Source organism: Lontra canadensis, unplaced genomic scaffold, assembly GCF_010015895.1.
Source record: "Lontra canadensis isolate GAN:19392208 unplaced genomic scaffold, GSC_riverotter_1.0 scaffold1, whole genome shotgun sequence".
NCBI classification, from domain to species: domain Eukaryota; kingdom Metazoa; phylum Chordata; class Mammalia; order Carnivora; family Mustelidae; genus Lontra; species Lontra canadensis.
This window is the reverse complement of record NW_022630995.1, coordinates 61,220,590-61,233,877: the sequence shown is the minus strand read 5'-3', so window position 1 is coordinate 61,233,877 and position 13,288 is coordinate 61,220,590. Positions and strand designations below refer to the sequence as shown.

General features: G+C 45.2%; 1 protein-coding gene across 1 annotated transcript in view; it reads left to right on the top strand.

Annotated features, from left to right (window-relative positions):
• Positions 1 to 237: 237 nt before the first annotated feature.
• The window catches only part of OTOP1 (otopetrin 1), a 33,376-nt gene continuing 20,325 nt past the window's right edge, over positions 238 to 13,288 (top strand). The window contains exon 1 of the mRNA XM_032852455.1: positions 238 to 697. Within this exon, the coding sequence (XP_032708346.1) occupies positions 238 to 697 (460 nt within the window). The remainder of the gene's footprint in view (positions 698 to 13,288) is intronic.

The window sequence follows — 13,288 nt, the reverse complement described above, 5'->3', positions numbered from 1 at the left end:
GGAAGAAACTGGGGTGAGCGCGGGTCAGCGGGGTGGGGGACGGTGGTAAGCGGACACGCGTGCATCTTGGCCGAAGGCAGAGGGGCAACAACTAACTGGAAGGGCAGGCGTCGGAGGGGATCGGGAGAGGGGTGCTGCTTGGCAGAGAGCGTCAGGGCAAGGGCAGGGGTCGGGGCAACAGGTGGGCTCCCGGCTGCAGCCACTCCGGGAATCAGACTCCGTGCGGGTCTCACCAGGATGCCCGAGGGCCAGCGGGTGCTCGTCTCTCCCCCGGCGGCGGCTCGGGGCGCCCTGGGCAGTGTGTCGTCGGGGCCCTCGGCCTGCCCATCGCCCCGCCTCCCGGCCCCGGGGTCCCCGGGGTCCCCGGGGTCCGCGGGGTCGCCGGCGTCCCCGGGGTCCGCGGGGTCGCCGGCGTCCCCGGCCCCTCCGCGGGGCGCCGTCCGCTCCAGCGTCCCGCAGAAGCTGGCCGAAGCGCTGAGCAGCCAGTACGGGCTGATAGTGTTCGTGGCGGGGCTGCTGCTCCTCCTGGCCTGGGCCGTGCACGCCTCGGGGGTGGGCAAGAGCGACCTGCTCTGCTTCCTTACGGCGCTCATGCTGCTGCAGCTGGTCTGGATGCTGTGGTACGTGGGTCGCAGCTCCGCGCACCACCGCCTCATCAGCCCCAAGGACACGCACGCCGGCGCGCGCTGGCTCCGTGGTGAGTCTCCGGGCGACCGCCAAAGTGACTTCCTCTCCCCTGACAGCGTTTCTGGCTCTCCCCTCCTCCTTTCCTTCTCTCTCTCTCTTTTGTTTTTCCTTTGGTAAGCCTGGTTTGTCCAGGAGCCTCCTCTCTCTGCCCTCAGGCTCTTGTCACACATTCTGTCTTAAGACCTACAGCTACACAAACCTGTTCACATCTCTTCTTGAGAAATGCCCGCCCCGGGTCCACAGACCCCAGGAGGGAGGCCAGGCTCCCTATCCTATGCGTTCCTGGCGTTCTAAGATCAGTCCCCAGAGGGCCTCTCATTTTATCCCCTCCTTTGCCCTCATTCTGGGCTCCAGTCTGAAAGGCTCTTAGTTTCCATCACCAGCTTTCCTTCCTATCTCCATGACTTTGCATATTCTGTTCCCTCCTCCTCCAGTGCCTTCCCTTTGCCCTGCCTTCCAAGACAGGGCTGGGGCCTCACACAGTTCCCCCACCCCACCCCACCCCAGTGATGCTTTTCTGATTCCCCCTGCTCTCTGAGGTGCTGACCACACTCCACCCCTCATTGTGCCCTGCGTAGACAGCATTCTTGTTGATGATTTTCGCCCTTCCCCCACCACCCAGGGTAGCTCTGTGATGCTTCTTTCTTATTGCTAGAGCCACCTCGGGGGGGGGTCTGGTGTAGAGTAGATGCTAAAAGCATGCAAAAGCGTGCATTTGGGAAGAATGGAGTCATGGGTAAGTGGATCAACACTGGGGCAGTGGAGGGTGCTTTTGCTCTTGCTCATTCCTACTGGCAACAGATTGAAACGTCAAGATGGAAGGTTCCCCTCCCACCAGGAGCTTCTGCTCTTGAAAGGGAGATAGACCTGGTGGAGTCAAGGGGAGGAGGGAGTCGGGAGTGTGCCCTGGAGAAAGCTGCTGTCTGAAAGAGAGCCAGTACATCTCCTTCTCTGTAGACCAAATACATCACACATCTCTACCTGAATTCTCTTGAGTTCTGAATTTAAATTTCCCTTAGAGTGTGACTTTCCTTATCCATGCTTGACCTTGGGCATGTGACTTAATCTGCCCACCCTCAGAGTTTCAGCTGAGGGAGAGTGACTGGTGGCTGGGTGCAGGCTGGGTGCCCAGCACATATCCCTTCCCCACCCCACTCACATCTCTTCAAAGGTCTGGTACAGGGCCATCTTCCCCACCCTACCTGCCATGAACTACTCCTCGCTCCCACTGGATTCCGTGTCTCTCTCTGTGCAGAGTGTTTCACTCCTTGTCAATTTCCACCTTGTATCAGGAGCCCGGTATCTGGATAAGATTTTAGGCTTCTTAGGCTCAGGGACTGTGTCTAGTTCATCTTGCCTTTGGAAAAACTGGACACAACTCCAGGCTGCCCAAATTCCTGTTCTGAAAATGGTCGTTTCAGGGAGGGTCATGAATGGCAGGGAATCCAGCACCATATCAAACACCCACACAAACAAACAAATGGGCATGAAATATTTTGAGCATATTGATTTACACAGGCTAAAAAATATTACACATGGATTTTGACCTATGCTTTCCTATAGTGGAAGGATCTGTTCTTTGTCCCTCCCTCACTTCTTTTCTCCTCCATCCTTCTTCCCTTCCTCCCTTCTCCTCCCTTTATTCCTTTCTTCCTCACTCCTCTCCATTCCCTTCTCTTTCTATCCTTGCCCTCTTCCCTTCTCCACCCCTCCTTCCCCTGCTCTTCCTCTCTCTCTGCCTCCCCTCTCTCCCTCTTTCCAGAAAGACTCCAAGCATTGGGATCTGAGTCAGTGGGTGAATGGTCATGCCAGTTCACAAAATTAGGAAGACAGAGGGAGGACCAGGCATGGGTATGCAGAATCAAGTTTCCTCTCCTGGGCTTGTTACATTTGAGATGTCTATTGGATGCCAAGTAGTGATAGAATAAATGTGGCAATATAGAGGGAGCACATAGTAGGTGTTCAATAAATGGTGGCTTTTTAAACAATCGTGATAACATAACCATTCAAATGAGGTATGTAGATAATGGAAATGGTGCTGGCCCTGGAAGGTTTGGTTCCATGTTCCAGGTCGAGGACTTTCACCTTCTGAATCCCTGCTTCCTTGTCAGTAAAATGAGAACCCCAGTTGCCTTTCAGGGAAGATCTGGGAGAGCCGTGTCAAGTGAACACAGTTTGCAAAGCACTCTGATCCTTGCAAATGAGCTTCAGCTCATCAAAGAATCCAGAGGCTAATTGTCCCAAGAGGAAAGACCGTTGGGGTGCCAAGAAGAAATGCCTTAGCCAGGGCTAAGGTTTTCCCTAGAAGCATAGCTGGAAAGACAGGTTTGACTTAGCTCTGCCTTGGCTTCTGTGACAGCCTTCAAAGTCTGGGGTGCTGAGAAAGGGCCAGCCTGTGGAATTCAGGGCACTAACATTTTCCAGAGAAAGTTTTGTGGTCTTGGTATGGTCTGTGAGGCATTTCTTTGAGCATTTGAGATATTCTGTTCTACCTACTGGGTGTGAGAAAGTGAAAATTTCTTTTGGGACACAAACTATTGACCTATTAAAAATTTTAGAAGGAATGATGGGTTATTAATCCAATTCCTCTGATTGCCAAGTAAAGAGATTCATTTTTTTCTGAAAGGAATAGCAGCCTCCATGTCTCAAGTCAGCCCAGTGGGCGCGGTGACAAGGATGCAAAAGTTTGGACACTCAGGGGACCCACAGTCTGGAAGTGTGGTCGGAACTCCTGAGAAACCACCAGGGATAATGCCAGGATCGCAGAACCCTGGACGAGCTATCATGGGGCTGAGCTGTCGGGTGGGTCCTGGGGGAATCCCAGCCCACCCTGCTGACTTTGCGGCAGGTGCAAGCTTATGAACATTGGTCTGGGCTTCACTTTGCTGTCCCTTCTCAGAATGCATGTTTACCTTAATTTCACAGCCTCGTTCTTCTGCAGACATAGTGTCTGCACTACACTCCTTGTTTCTCGTGGCTTCTGTTTCCACCACAGGGATAGCAAGCCCCACATCAGCATGTCCCAGACTTTGCTGAGATAGAGTCCAGAAGCTCTACAGTTCTCCCAAGTGAAGTGCGGGAGTCAATGGTTTTTAGTATATTCACGGATATGTGCAACCACGCCCCAGTCAGTTGGAGAACACTTTTACCATCTCGAAAAGAAACTCTGTCCGCTTTAGCTGTCATCCTCTATACCTCTAACTCCCCGCCCCCCACCACCCGAGCCTTGGCAATCACTTGGCAATCACTCGTCCACTTCCTGTCTCTGGATCTGTGCATCAGGACCTTTCCTCTGGATGGAATCGTGTGATCCATCATGGGCGTGACCAGCTTCTTTCACTCAGCAGGTTTCAATATCACACGTTTTCAAGGTCACAGTGACTCTTGAGGTGGTGTCATCACCCCCATTTACCAGACCAGAAAGCTGGGTTTCAGGAGGAGTGCTGAGCTCCCCAATCACCGGAAATGTTTGAAAAGAGAAAGAAAGAGAAGCGGCTGAGCTCCTCACTTAGGGGCAGATGGCATGATATCAACAGTTGTCAGCGAAGGCAAAAGTCTCCTTCCTTCTTGCTTTCTGTCTTCCCCGTTGAGCAGGAGGATCTTGGGAACTAGCAGAGAGCAACAGAGAAGGGAGCCAGGCGCACAGGGCGGAAACTCTTGTGGTGATTGGGCAGGACTGTTGATTGGGTTTTGTTTGACAGCCTGGTCTGAGCTCCCAGGACTCTCTGGGCTCTGGGGATGTTAGCACGGTCAGGCATGGCCCTGCACAGAGGGATGCGGGAGAGGGCAAGCACCATGGGGATGGCGAGGGACAGCAGAGTATCCTGGCTGAGGGCTTGCCTCCACCCCTGGCATGGAGCTCTGCTTCTGCCTCTGTATTCTTGTCTGTAAAATGGGGATGATGATACCACCACTCACATGGGGTTGTGATGAGACTCAGTGAGTTAGTACACAATAAAATGCTTAGAAGCCTCTGGCACATAGTAATAGATGTGCCTTATTATGAAATAAATGATTCAGCATGATGATAGGCAAGTGTAGGAGACGGGTGGAGGGCAGATGATAGGCAAGTATAGAAGACGGGTGGAGGGCAGAAGAGTAGCCTGAGGGTGAAGGCTTGAGGATTCAGGCAGGGATCCCCAGAGGAAGGTCTTCTGTTTTTGCCGGAGTCTGGAAAAAAAACCCTTAAAAATCATTAAAAAATGCAAAAAGAATACACAAAATACAGGAACTACACACTCCCAAGACACAGCCTGGGATCACCATGAGGGACTCTTGCCTAAAGGCATCCTTTTTCTTACATACTTTTTTTTTGGGATGAGATTTTTTTATCTGATAGAAAATATAAAACACAACACCAGAATTCCAGCATCAGTAAGATGATGGTGCTGCCCAAAAAGCTGATGTTGGTTTGACATTCATGGAAAGGAAGTCACACTGCATGTGGGGAGTACCTTTCCCCCCTTGGAGCATCGCACAGGCATCTGTAGAAGGGAAGGCCCTAGGAGGAATGCAAGGGTATTGAGGACACTAGAGGACAGAGGATGTAGCAGGGTCGAAAATGATGCAGCTTCACTCCAGTTAGCTCAAGGCTATCCTCTGGTTTCCAGAAAACAGAGTCACTTCTTTAGGGAAGCCTTTCCTGATCCCTTCAGACCAGGTGTGGCTCCCAGGCTGTATGGTCTCTGAGCGTCCTACGTTTTTTTCTTAACCCCAATCAAGCAGGATATTTTGTTGTTCACTTTGTCAGTAACCAGACTGTGGGCTCTCATAGGCAGAGTCCTTGTCTGAATGTGCCCCCCTCAATATATCCTGAGTCCCTGGCACTGTGCCTGACACATAACAAGTGGCATCTGGTATTTACTGAACCATCAAGGAAATGGATGGATGGAAGGAAGGATGGACGGACGGACGGACGGACGGATGGATGGATGGATGGGTGGAAGGATGGATGGATGATTGGATGGACGGACAGATGGATGAGTGAACAATGACAGACTCTCCAGAAGAGAATGGCAGTTCTAGGAGGCTGACTGCAGTTCAGTGTAAGGAAGAACATTCTAATATAAGCTCCAGCTGGTGATGGAAGGGTGTGCTTTGAGAGATAGTGAGCCTCCCAGCCCTGGGCATGTCCAAATGAAGACCCATTGGTTGCTAATCATGATGCACTGGGAAGCATTCTTGTGTGAGGTGGGGGATTATAGATTGACTCTGGTATCTTCTTCCCCTAAGAGCCTGCAGTTCAAGATTTCAGACTCCTAGTGGGGATTTGAGTGCTTAAGAGAGGAGGGGTCTCCCTCTGCCAACACTAGACCTAATAGGATTAGTCTCAAGTGATGTGGTTGGGAAACTTTTTACTTGGTTCTAATTTGTTAAACATTTCTTTGTGGTTGCATGTGATGACAATGATGTTTATAGGATTTCCTACATATGAGGCACTCTTCTGGTGCTTTTCATAAAGTGACTCATTTAACCTCCTCTATAGCCCTACGAGGGTGGCAAGCAGCTTACTTGATTGTTGTTGATACTCCACTGATATCCAGAATCATATATTCTCTTTTTGAGGTGTGCAAAGGGATATTATAAAACCAAGTTTATCGGTTATAATGTGATTTAATTCTTCTGTGCCTTATGTTCCATCCTACCAGATCTTTCATTTTATCTCTTTAAAGTAGCAGGTTGTAGGAGAGCGCCTGGATGGCTCAGTCAGCTGAGCATTGGACTCCTGATTTCTGCTCAGGTCATGATCTCAGAGTTGTGGAATCGAGCCCCACATCAGGCTTCATGTTCAGCCAGGGAGTCTATTTGACATTCTTTCCTTCCCTCTCCCCCTCTCCCTCCCCCCCAATCACACTCACATGCATGTGCACTCTCTCTCAAATAAATAAATACATTTTAAAAGATTTAAATTTAATTTTTAAATTAATGAAATTAAGTTAAATTAATTAATTATATATAATTATTTTATATATAATAGCATTATATATTATATATGTTATATATTTATAAATTAATTAAACTTATTTTAATTTATATAATTAAATTATATTTAATTAAAAATTAATCTATATTTATATAAATTTAATTAATAATTAATTTAATTATGGTTTTATTGTAATTAAATAAATCTAATTAAATTTAATTAAATTAAATCAAAATTAAATTAAAAAATTAAAGTAGCAGGTAAATATACAAGGCAAAAGCTGTTTTATTTGGCAGACAAAGGACTATTATATCTTCCTCATGCATTATGTTTTCTTTTTCATGTGTGATGATACCGGTGAAGGGATTCTTTATCCTATTTATTCCTTTTACCTTAAATTCCATATGGTGTGACATCAGACCTGTTTCTGCTTTCCCTTCAGTTGCAACATCTCTCTGTGCCCACTTTGATTTTCTTCCATTGCCACTAAGTGAAAAGTGATTCATAAAAGAGATACAGTTAGGTTTTGTTTTTATGTTCAATATTCCCATCTTTGTTGTCTAATTAATGGGAGATTTAGATCATTCTCACTTACTGTAAGGATTTGCATACTTGACCTTTTTCCCATTTTTCTTTATGATGATTATAATTATTTCTTTTACATATTGTTTCCTTCATTTTCCTTTTTTTCCACTGTAGCGGAATTTAATTTAATTAATTTAATTTTTTGTGTTCTGTTAGTCACCTTACAGTAATAATTATTTTCTTACTAACATATAATGTATTATTTGCCCCAGGGGTACAGGTCTGTGAATCATCAGGCTTACACATTTCACAGCACTCACCATAGCACATACCCTCCCCAATGTCTATAACCCAACCACCTTATCCCTATCCCCCCACCACCTAGAAACTCTCAGTTTGTTAGGAATTCATGAGATTAAGAGTCTCTTATGGTTTGTCTCCCTCCCTCCCTCCATCTTGTTTCATTTTTTTCCCTCACTACCCCCCACGACCCCTGCCTCACCTCTCAAATTCCTCATATCAGAGATCATATGATAATTGTCTTTCTCTGATTGACTTATTTTGCTTAGCATAATACCCTCTAGTTCCATTCATGTCTTTGCAAATGGCAAGATTTCAGGTTTTTGATGGCTGCATAGTATTCCATTGTATATATATATATATCACATCTTCTTTATCCAGTGATCTGTTGACGGACATCTAGGTTCTTTCTATAGTTTGGCTATTATGGACATTGCTGCTATAAATATTCGGGTGCACATGCCCCTTCGGATCACTACATTTTTATCTTTAGGATAAATACCCAGTACTGCGATTGCTGGGTTGTAAGGTAGTTCTATTTTCAACTTTTTTAAGAACATCCATACTGTTTTCCAGAGTAGCTGCACCAGCTTGCATTCCCACCAACAGGGTAGGAGGGTTCCCCTTTCTTCCACATCCCTGTCAACATCTGTTATGTCCAAACTTGTTAATTTTAGCCATTCTGACTGGTGTCAGGTGGTATCTCACTGTGGTTTTGATTTGTACTTCCCTGATGATGAGTGATGTTGAGCAGTTTTTCATGTCTGTTGGCCACCTGGATGTCTTCTTTGCAGAAATGTCTATTCATGTTTTCTGCCCATTTCTTGATTGGATTCTTTCTTCTTTGGGTGTTGAGTTTAATATGTTCTTTATAGATTTTGGATACTAGCCCTTTATCTGATATGTCATCTGTGAATATCTTCTCCCATTCTGTCAGTTGTCTTTTGGTTTTGTTGACTGTTTCCTTTGCTGAGCAAAAGCTTTTGATCGTGATGAAGTCCCAATAGTTCATTTTTGCCCTTACTTCCCTTGTGTTTGGCAATAGTTCTAGACAGAATTTGCTGCAGCTGATGTTGAAGAGGTTGCTGCCTGTGTTCTCCTCAATGATTTTGATGGATTCCTATCTCATATTAAGGTCTTTCACCCATTTTGAGTCTATTTTGGTGTGTGGTGTAAGGAAATGGTCCAGTTTCATTCTTCTGCATGTGGCTGTCCAATTTTCCCAACACCATTTGTTGAAGAGATTGTCTTTTTTCCTTTGGACTTTCTTTCCTGCTTTGTCGAAGATCAGTTGACCATAGAGTTGAAGGTCCATTTCTGGAGTCTCTATTCTGTTCCATTGATCTATGTGTCTGCTTTTGTGCCAGTATCATAATGCCTTGATGATTACAGCTTTGTAATAGAGCTTGAAGTCTGGAATTGTGATGCCACCAACTCTGGCTTTCTTTATCAACATTCCTGTGGCTATTTGGGGTCTTTTCAGGTTCCATATAAATTTTAGGGTTATTTGTTCCATTTCTTTGAAAAAATTGATGGTATTTTGATAGGGATTGCATTAAATGTCTAGATTGCTTTAGGTAGCATAGACATTTTCACAGACATTTCTTCCAATCCATGCACATGGAATGTTTTTCCATTTCTTTGTGTCCTCCTCAACTTCTTTCATGAGTACTCTATAGTTTTCTGAGTACAGATTCTTTGCCTTTTTGGTTAGATTTATTCCTGGGTATTATTAGTTTTTGATGTAGTGCTCCATGATTCAGTGTTTGCATGTAACAACCAATGCGCCATGCAATCTGTGCCCTCCTTAATAGTCATTGTTGGTCTCCACATTTGTTTTTTCGAGCACTTGAACATTTTACTGTGCCTTTCTATTAAATTAATGACTGTCTTTCCTTTCTTCCTTCTCACAGTCAGATGTATATAACTCCATTCTTATCCACCCCCCAAAAGAAACACCAAACATTTCCCCGATCAAGGCACATTGCTGCTGGCTCCAAGATTCCCCCACTTACTCTCTGCTCCACTGAGATGAGATCTGTGAAATACATTTGCTTCTCTCTCTCTTTGTAATTTTTTTTATTAAAGATTTTTATTTATTATGTATTTGAGAGAGAGAGAGCGTGCATACCAGCAGTGGGGACAGGTAGAGGGTGAGGGAAAAGTAGACTCCCAGGTGAGCAGGGAGCCCGACATGGGGCTCGATCCCAGACCACTGAGATCATGACCTGAGCTGAAGGCAGATGCTTAATTGACTGAGCCACCCAGGTGCCCCTGCTTCTCTCTTTTGCCCCTCTTTTTACCTACTGCTTATCTCTTTATCTTGAGACCTTTGAAATGTTTTCTATGCCTGCTTCCCACCTGTAGGCCTTAACTCTATTCTGTATCACAAAGTTTTTAATAGAATATGTAAATTATGCATTTCCAATGGTCTTTTAAAAATATTTTATTTATTTATTTGAGAGAGAAAGAGAGGACAAGTGGAGGGGTGGAGGGAGAGAGTGAAGGAGAAGCAGACATCCCACTAAGCACAGAGCCCAATGAGGGGCTCGATTCCAGGACCCTGAGATCATGCCCTAAAGTCAGACACTTAACCAATAGAGCCACCTGGGTGCCCCTCCAGTGGGTTTATCTTCATCAATTTGAATTTAATTTCTCTTATCCTATTTTTCTTTCCTATTAATTTATTTATGTATCTACTGGACAATTCACCTTCTGACCCATCCACCCAACCATCCTACCATTTTATACCCTCTGTGCCTCCCTCCTTCCATTATACACCCATCCTCTCCAATCTTTTGCTAAGTTTATTTCTCACCATTGTTCCCTCTCCTTTTCATCTTCCCAATGATGAGGACCTTCCCTCAGTTCACTGGCTGTTTGGTTAAGTCCTTTGTCAGATGAGTTATGTGGATGACACTCCCCTCTCCTCTACTCTCTGTCTTCCCCAGTAGAATGTGAAACTCACCAAGAGCAGACACTTTATTTTATTGTCCTTTCTATGTCTCCGGTGCCTGGGACAGTGGCTGGACCACAGTTGGTACTCAACAAATAGTTGTTGAATGAATTACATCTAGCCTATCTTCAAATTGCTTTCTGTCTTCTGCCCTGACAAGCAGGTGACATGTTGGCTGGAATGCAGTCGTTTCCTTTTTTTTTTTTTTTAAGGTTTTATTTATTTATTTGACAGAGAGATAGAGAGAGAGTACAAGTAGGCAGAGCAGCAGGCAGAGGGAGAGGGAGAAGCAAGCTCTCCGCTGAGCAGGGAGCCCGATGTGGGGCTTGATACCAGGACCCTGGGATCATGACCTGAGCTGAAGGCAGCCACTTAACTGAGCCATCCAGGCGCCCCCGCAGTCCTTTCCTTGAAGTGAACTCTAGCTGCTTTTCCACTGGCTTCTGGTTTCCCATGTTGCTGTTAAGAAGTCTGGTGCCAGCTTGCACCTCTACATTTTTGTGCACACCCCAGTTTTATGCAATATTACACATGTGTATTTTTGTTTCTCCAGCAATCTTGTTTGTTTACCTTTGAGCCCCTGGCAAAATGCCACATGCATAGTAGGAGTCCCCAGAATATTTATTGTACACATAAATGGATGGATAAAGGAAGGAAGGACTTCAAGACTATGAGAAGTTATACGATGTATTTATCATACCTCTTGAAATGTCAGTGACTGGGACGTTCTAGACCAATGGTTCTCAAGGCGGGGTCCCAGATCAACAGTGTCAGCCCCACCTGGGAACTTGTTAGAGATACCAATTTTGGGGCTCCACCCAAGCCTCTGGAATCAGAAACTCTGGGTGTGGAGCCCCACCATCTGTGTTTCAATAAGCCCTCCAGGTGATTTGGATGCATGTTCAAGTTTGAGAACCAGTCTCATCTTCCAGATGGGGAAACTGAGGCTAGGAGCAGGGAAATGACTTGCCTGAACTCACACATGCCATCGGTGGTACAGCCTGGACCTGTGCCCAGGTCCCCAGAGCTACAGCCATGCTGCCTTACCTCATCTTGCTATCTCCTTTGTAACCAAAATGAACTGTGCATTTGTCAACCATTTCAAAGCCCTGGGACTGAATCTCCACTCTTACTAAGTCTTTGATTTCACTGGGGGCTTTCCAAGATGAAAAAAAAAATGTGACTTAGAGTTGTTTCTATAAGGCTTTGAGCAATGGAAAGGAGCCAGGCGATTGCATTACTTTTCACGGGGGCTTCTCAGGCTGGAGCTGTAATGTTATAGCTCACTGTTATCAGTCTGTCCTCTCTCTCTCACCACAATGCACGTCACACACGATCCAGTTTCCTCCCATTCGTGGGAGAGAACGTATGAATGGCGGTCAATGTTGGCCCAGGAGAAGGATTAGGAAATTTGACATTGATCAAGGCTCCAGGATCACTGTGTTTTTCTTGCTAATATTTTTGTTTGTTACACGTTTCTTTTTAACATATTTTGTATATTCCTTTCCAGTCTTTTTTTCTCATAGGAATCTTTTTTGTTTGTTTTTATTGTTTGTCTGAAACCATGCCGGATGTACTGTCAAAGGATGGATGCTTCCTTTTTTCACCCTACCTAGTGGTGGTCGTTGCCACGCCACTGTTATGGATTCCCACTTCCTATCAGTTTTAAAAAGATTCTTTCTATTTCAGAAATTTTTAGGTTTACTGAAGAGTTGCACGTTGCAAGGATAGTACAGAGAGGTCCTGGATACCCGTATGCCCCTCCCCTTTATTTTCTTGAGAGCAGGATTTTCAGATTGGAGAACTGAGATTTTTTTTTAAAGATTTTATTTATTTATTTGACAGAGATCACAAGTAGGCAGAGAGACAGGCAGAGAGAGAGAGAGAGAGAGGGGAAGCAGACTCCCCGCTGAACAGAGAGCCCAATGCAGGGCTCGATCCCAGAACCCTAGGATCATGACCTGAGCCGAAGGCAGAGGCTTTAACCCACTAAGCCACCCAGGCGCCCTGAGAACTGAGATTTTTGAGCATAGCAGTGGCATTCTTAGATTAATCATTCTTTGGGAGAAGCTTCCAGAGGCCTTCTGTTTATTTGGGCAATCTTTATTGAATGTATATCATTTGTCAGACCCCGGGATACACATTGGGTGGGAACAATGATGAACAGGACACAAAACTGTGTTATTAATTAATTATGTATATTAATTAATTGTGTATATCTAATTAATTGTGCATATATACATATATATACATAACATAAAGTTTACTGACTTGTTTACTGACTTAGTTGAAAGTGTACTGTTCAGTAGCATTAAGTAAAATGACATTATGACAGTTTACATCCGGAAGTCTTCCATCCTGCAAAACTTAAACTCTGTATCCACAACTGACTATTCTCCTCTCTCCTAGCCCCTGGCACCCAGCACTCTCCTTTCTGTCTCTATGAATTTAACTATTCTGAGGAACCTCAGGTAAGTGGAATCATATGGTATTTGTCTTTTTGTGACTGGCTTATGTCACTAGCTTCCCCTGTGTTGGAGCCTGTGTCAGAATGGTGTCCCTTCCTGAGGCTGAATCATTTTCCATTGTCTGGATGGACCTCATTTTGTTGATCCCTTCATCAGTCAACGGACACTTGGTTGGCTTCTACCTCTTGGCTGTTGTAAATAAAGCTGTCACAAACATGGATGTACAAATAGCCTTTTGTGTCCCTGGTTTTGATCTTCTTGGGGATATACCCAAAAGTGGGATTTCTGGACCAGGTGGAAATACTCTTTTAATTCTTTGAGAAACAGACGTTCTGTTTCCAGTGACTGCACCATTTTACCTTCCCATCAGCAGGGTACACAGGTTCCCATTTCTTCACATCCTTGCTAATATTTGTTATTTTTTTCTTC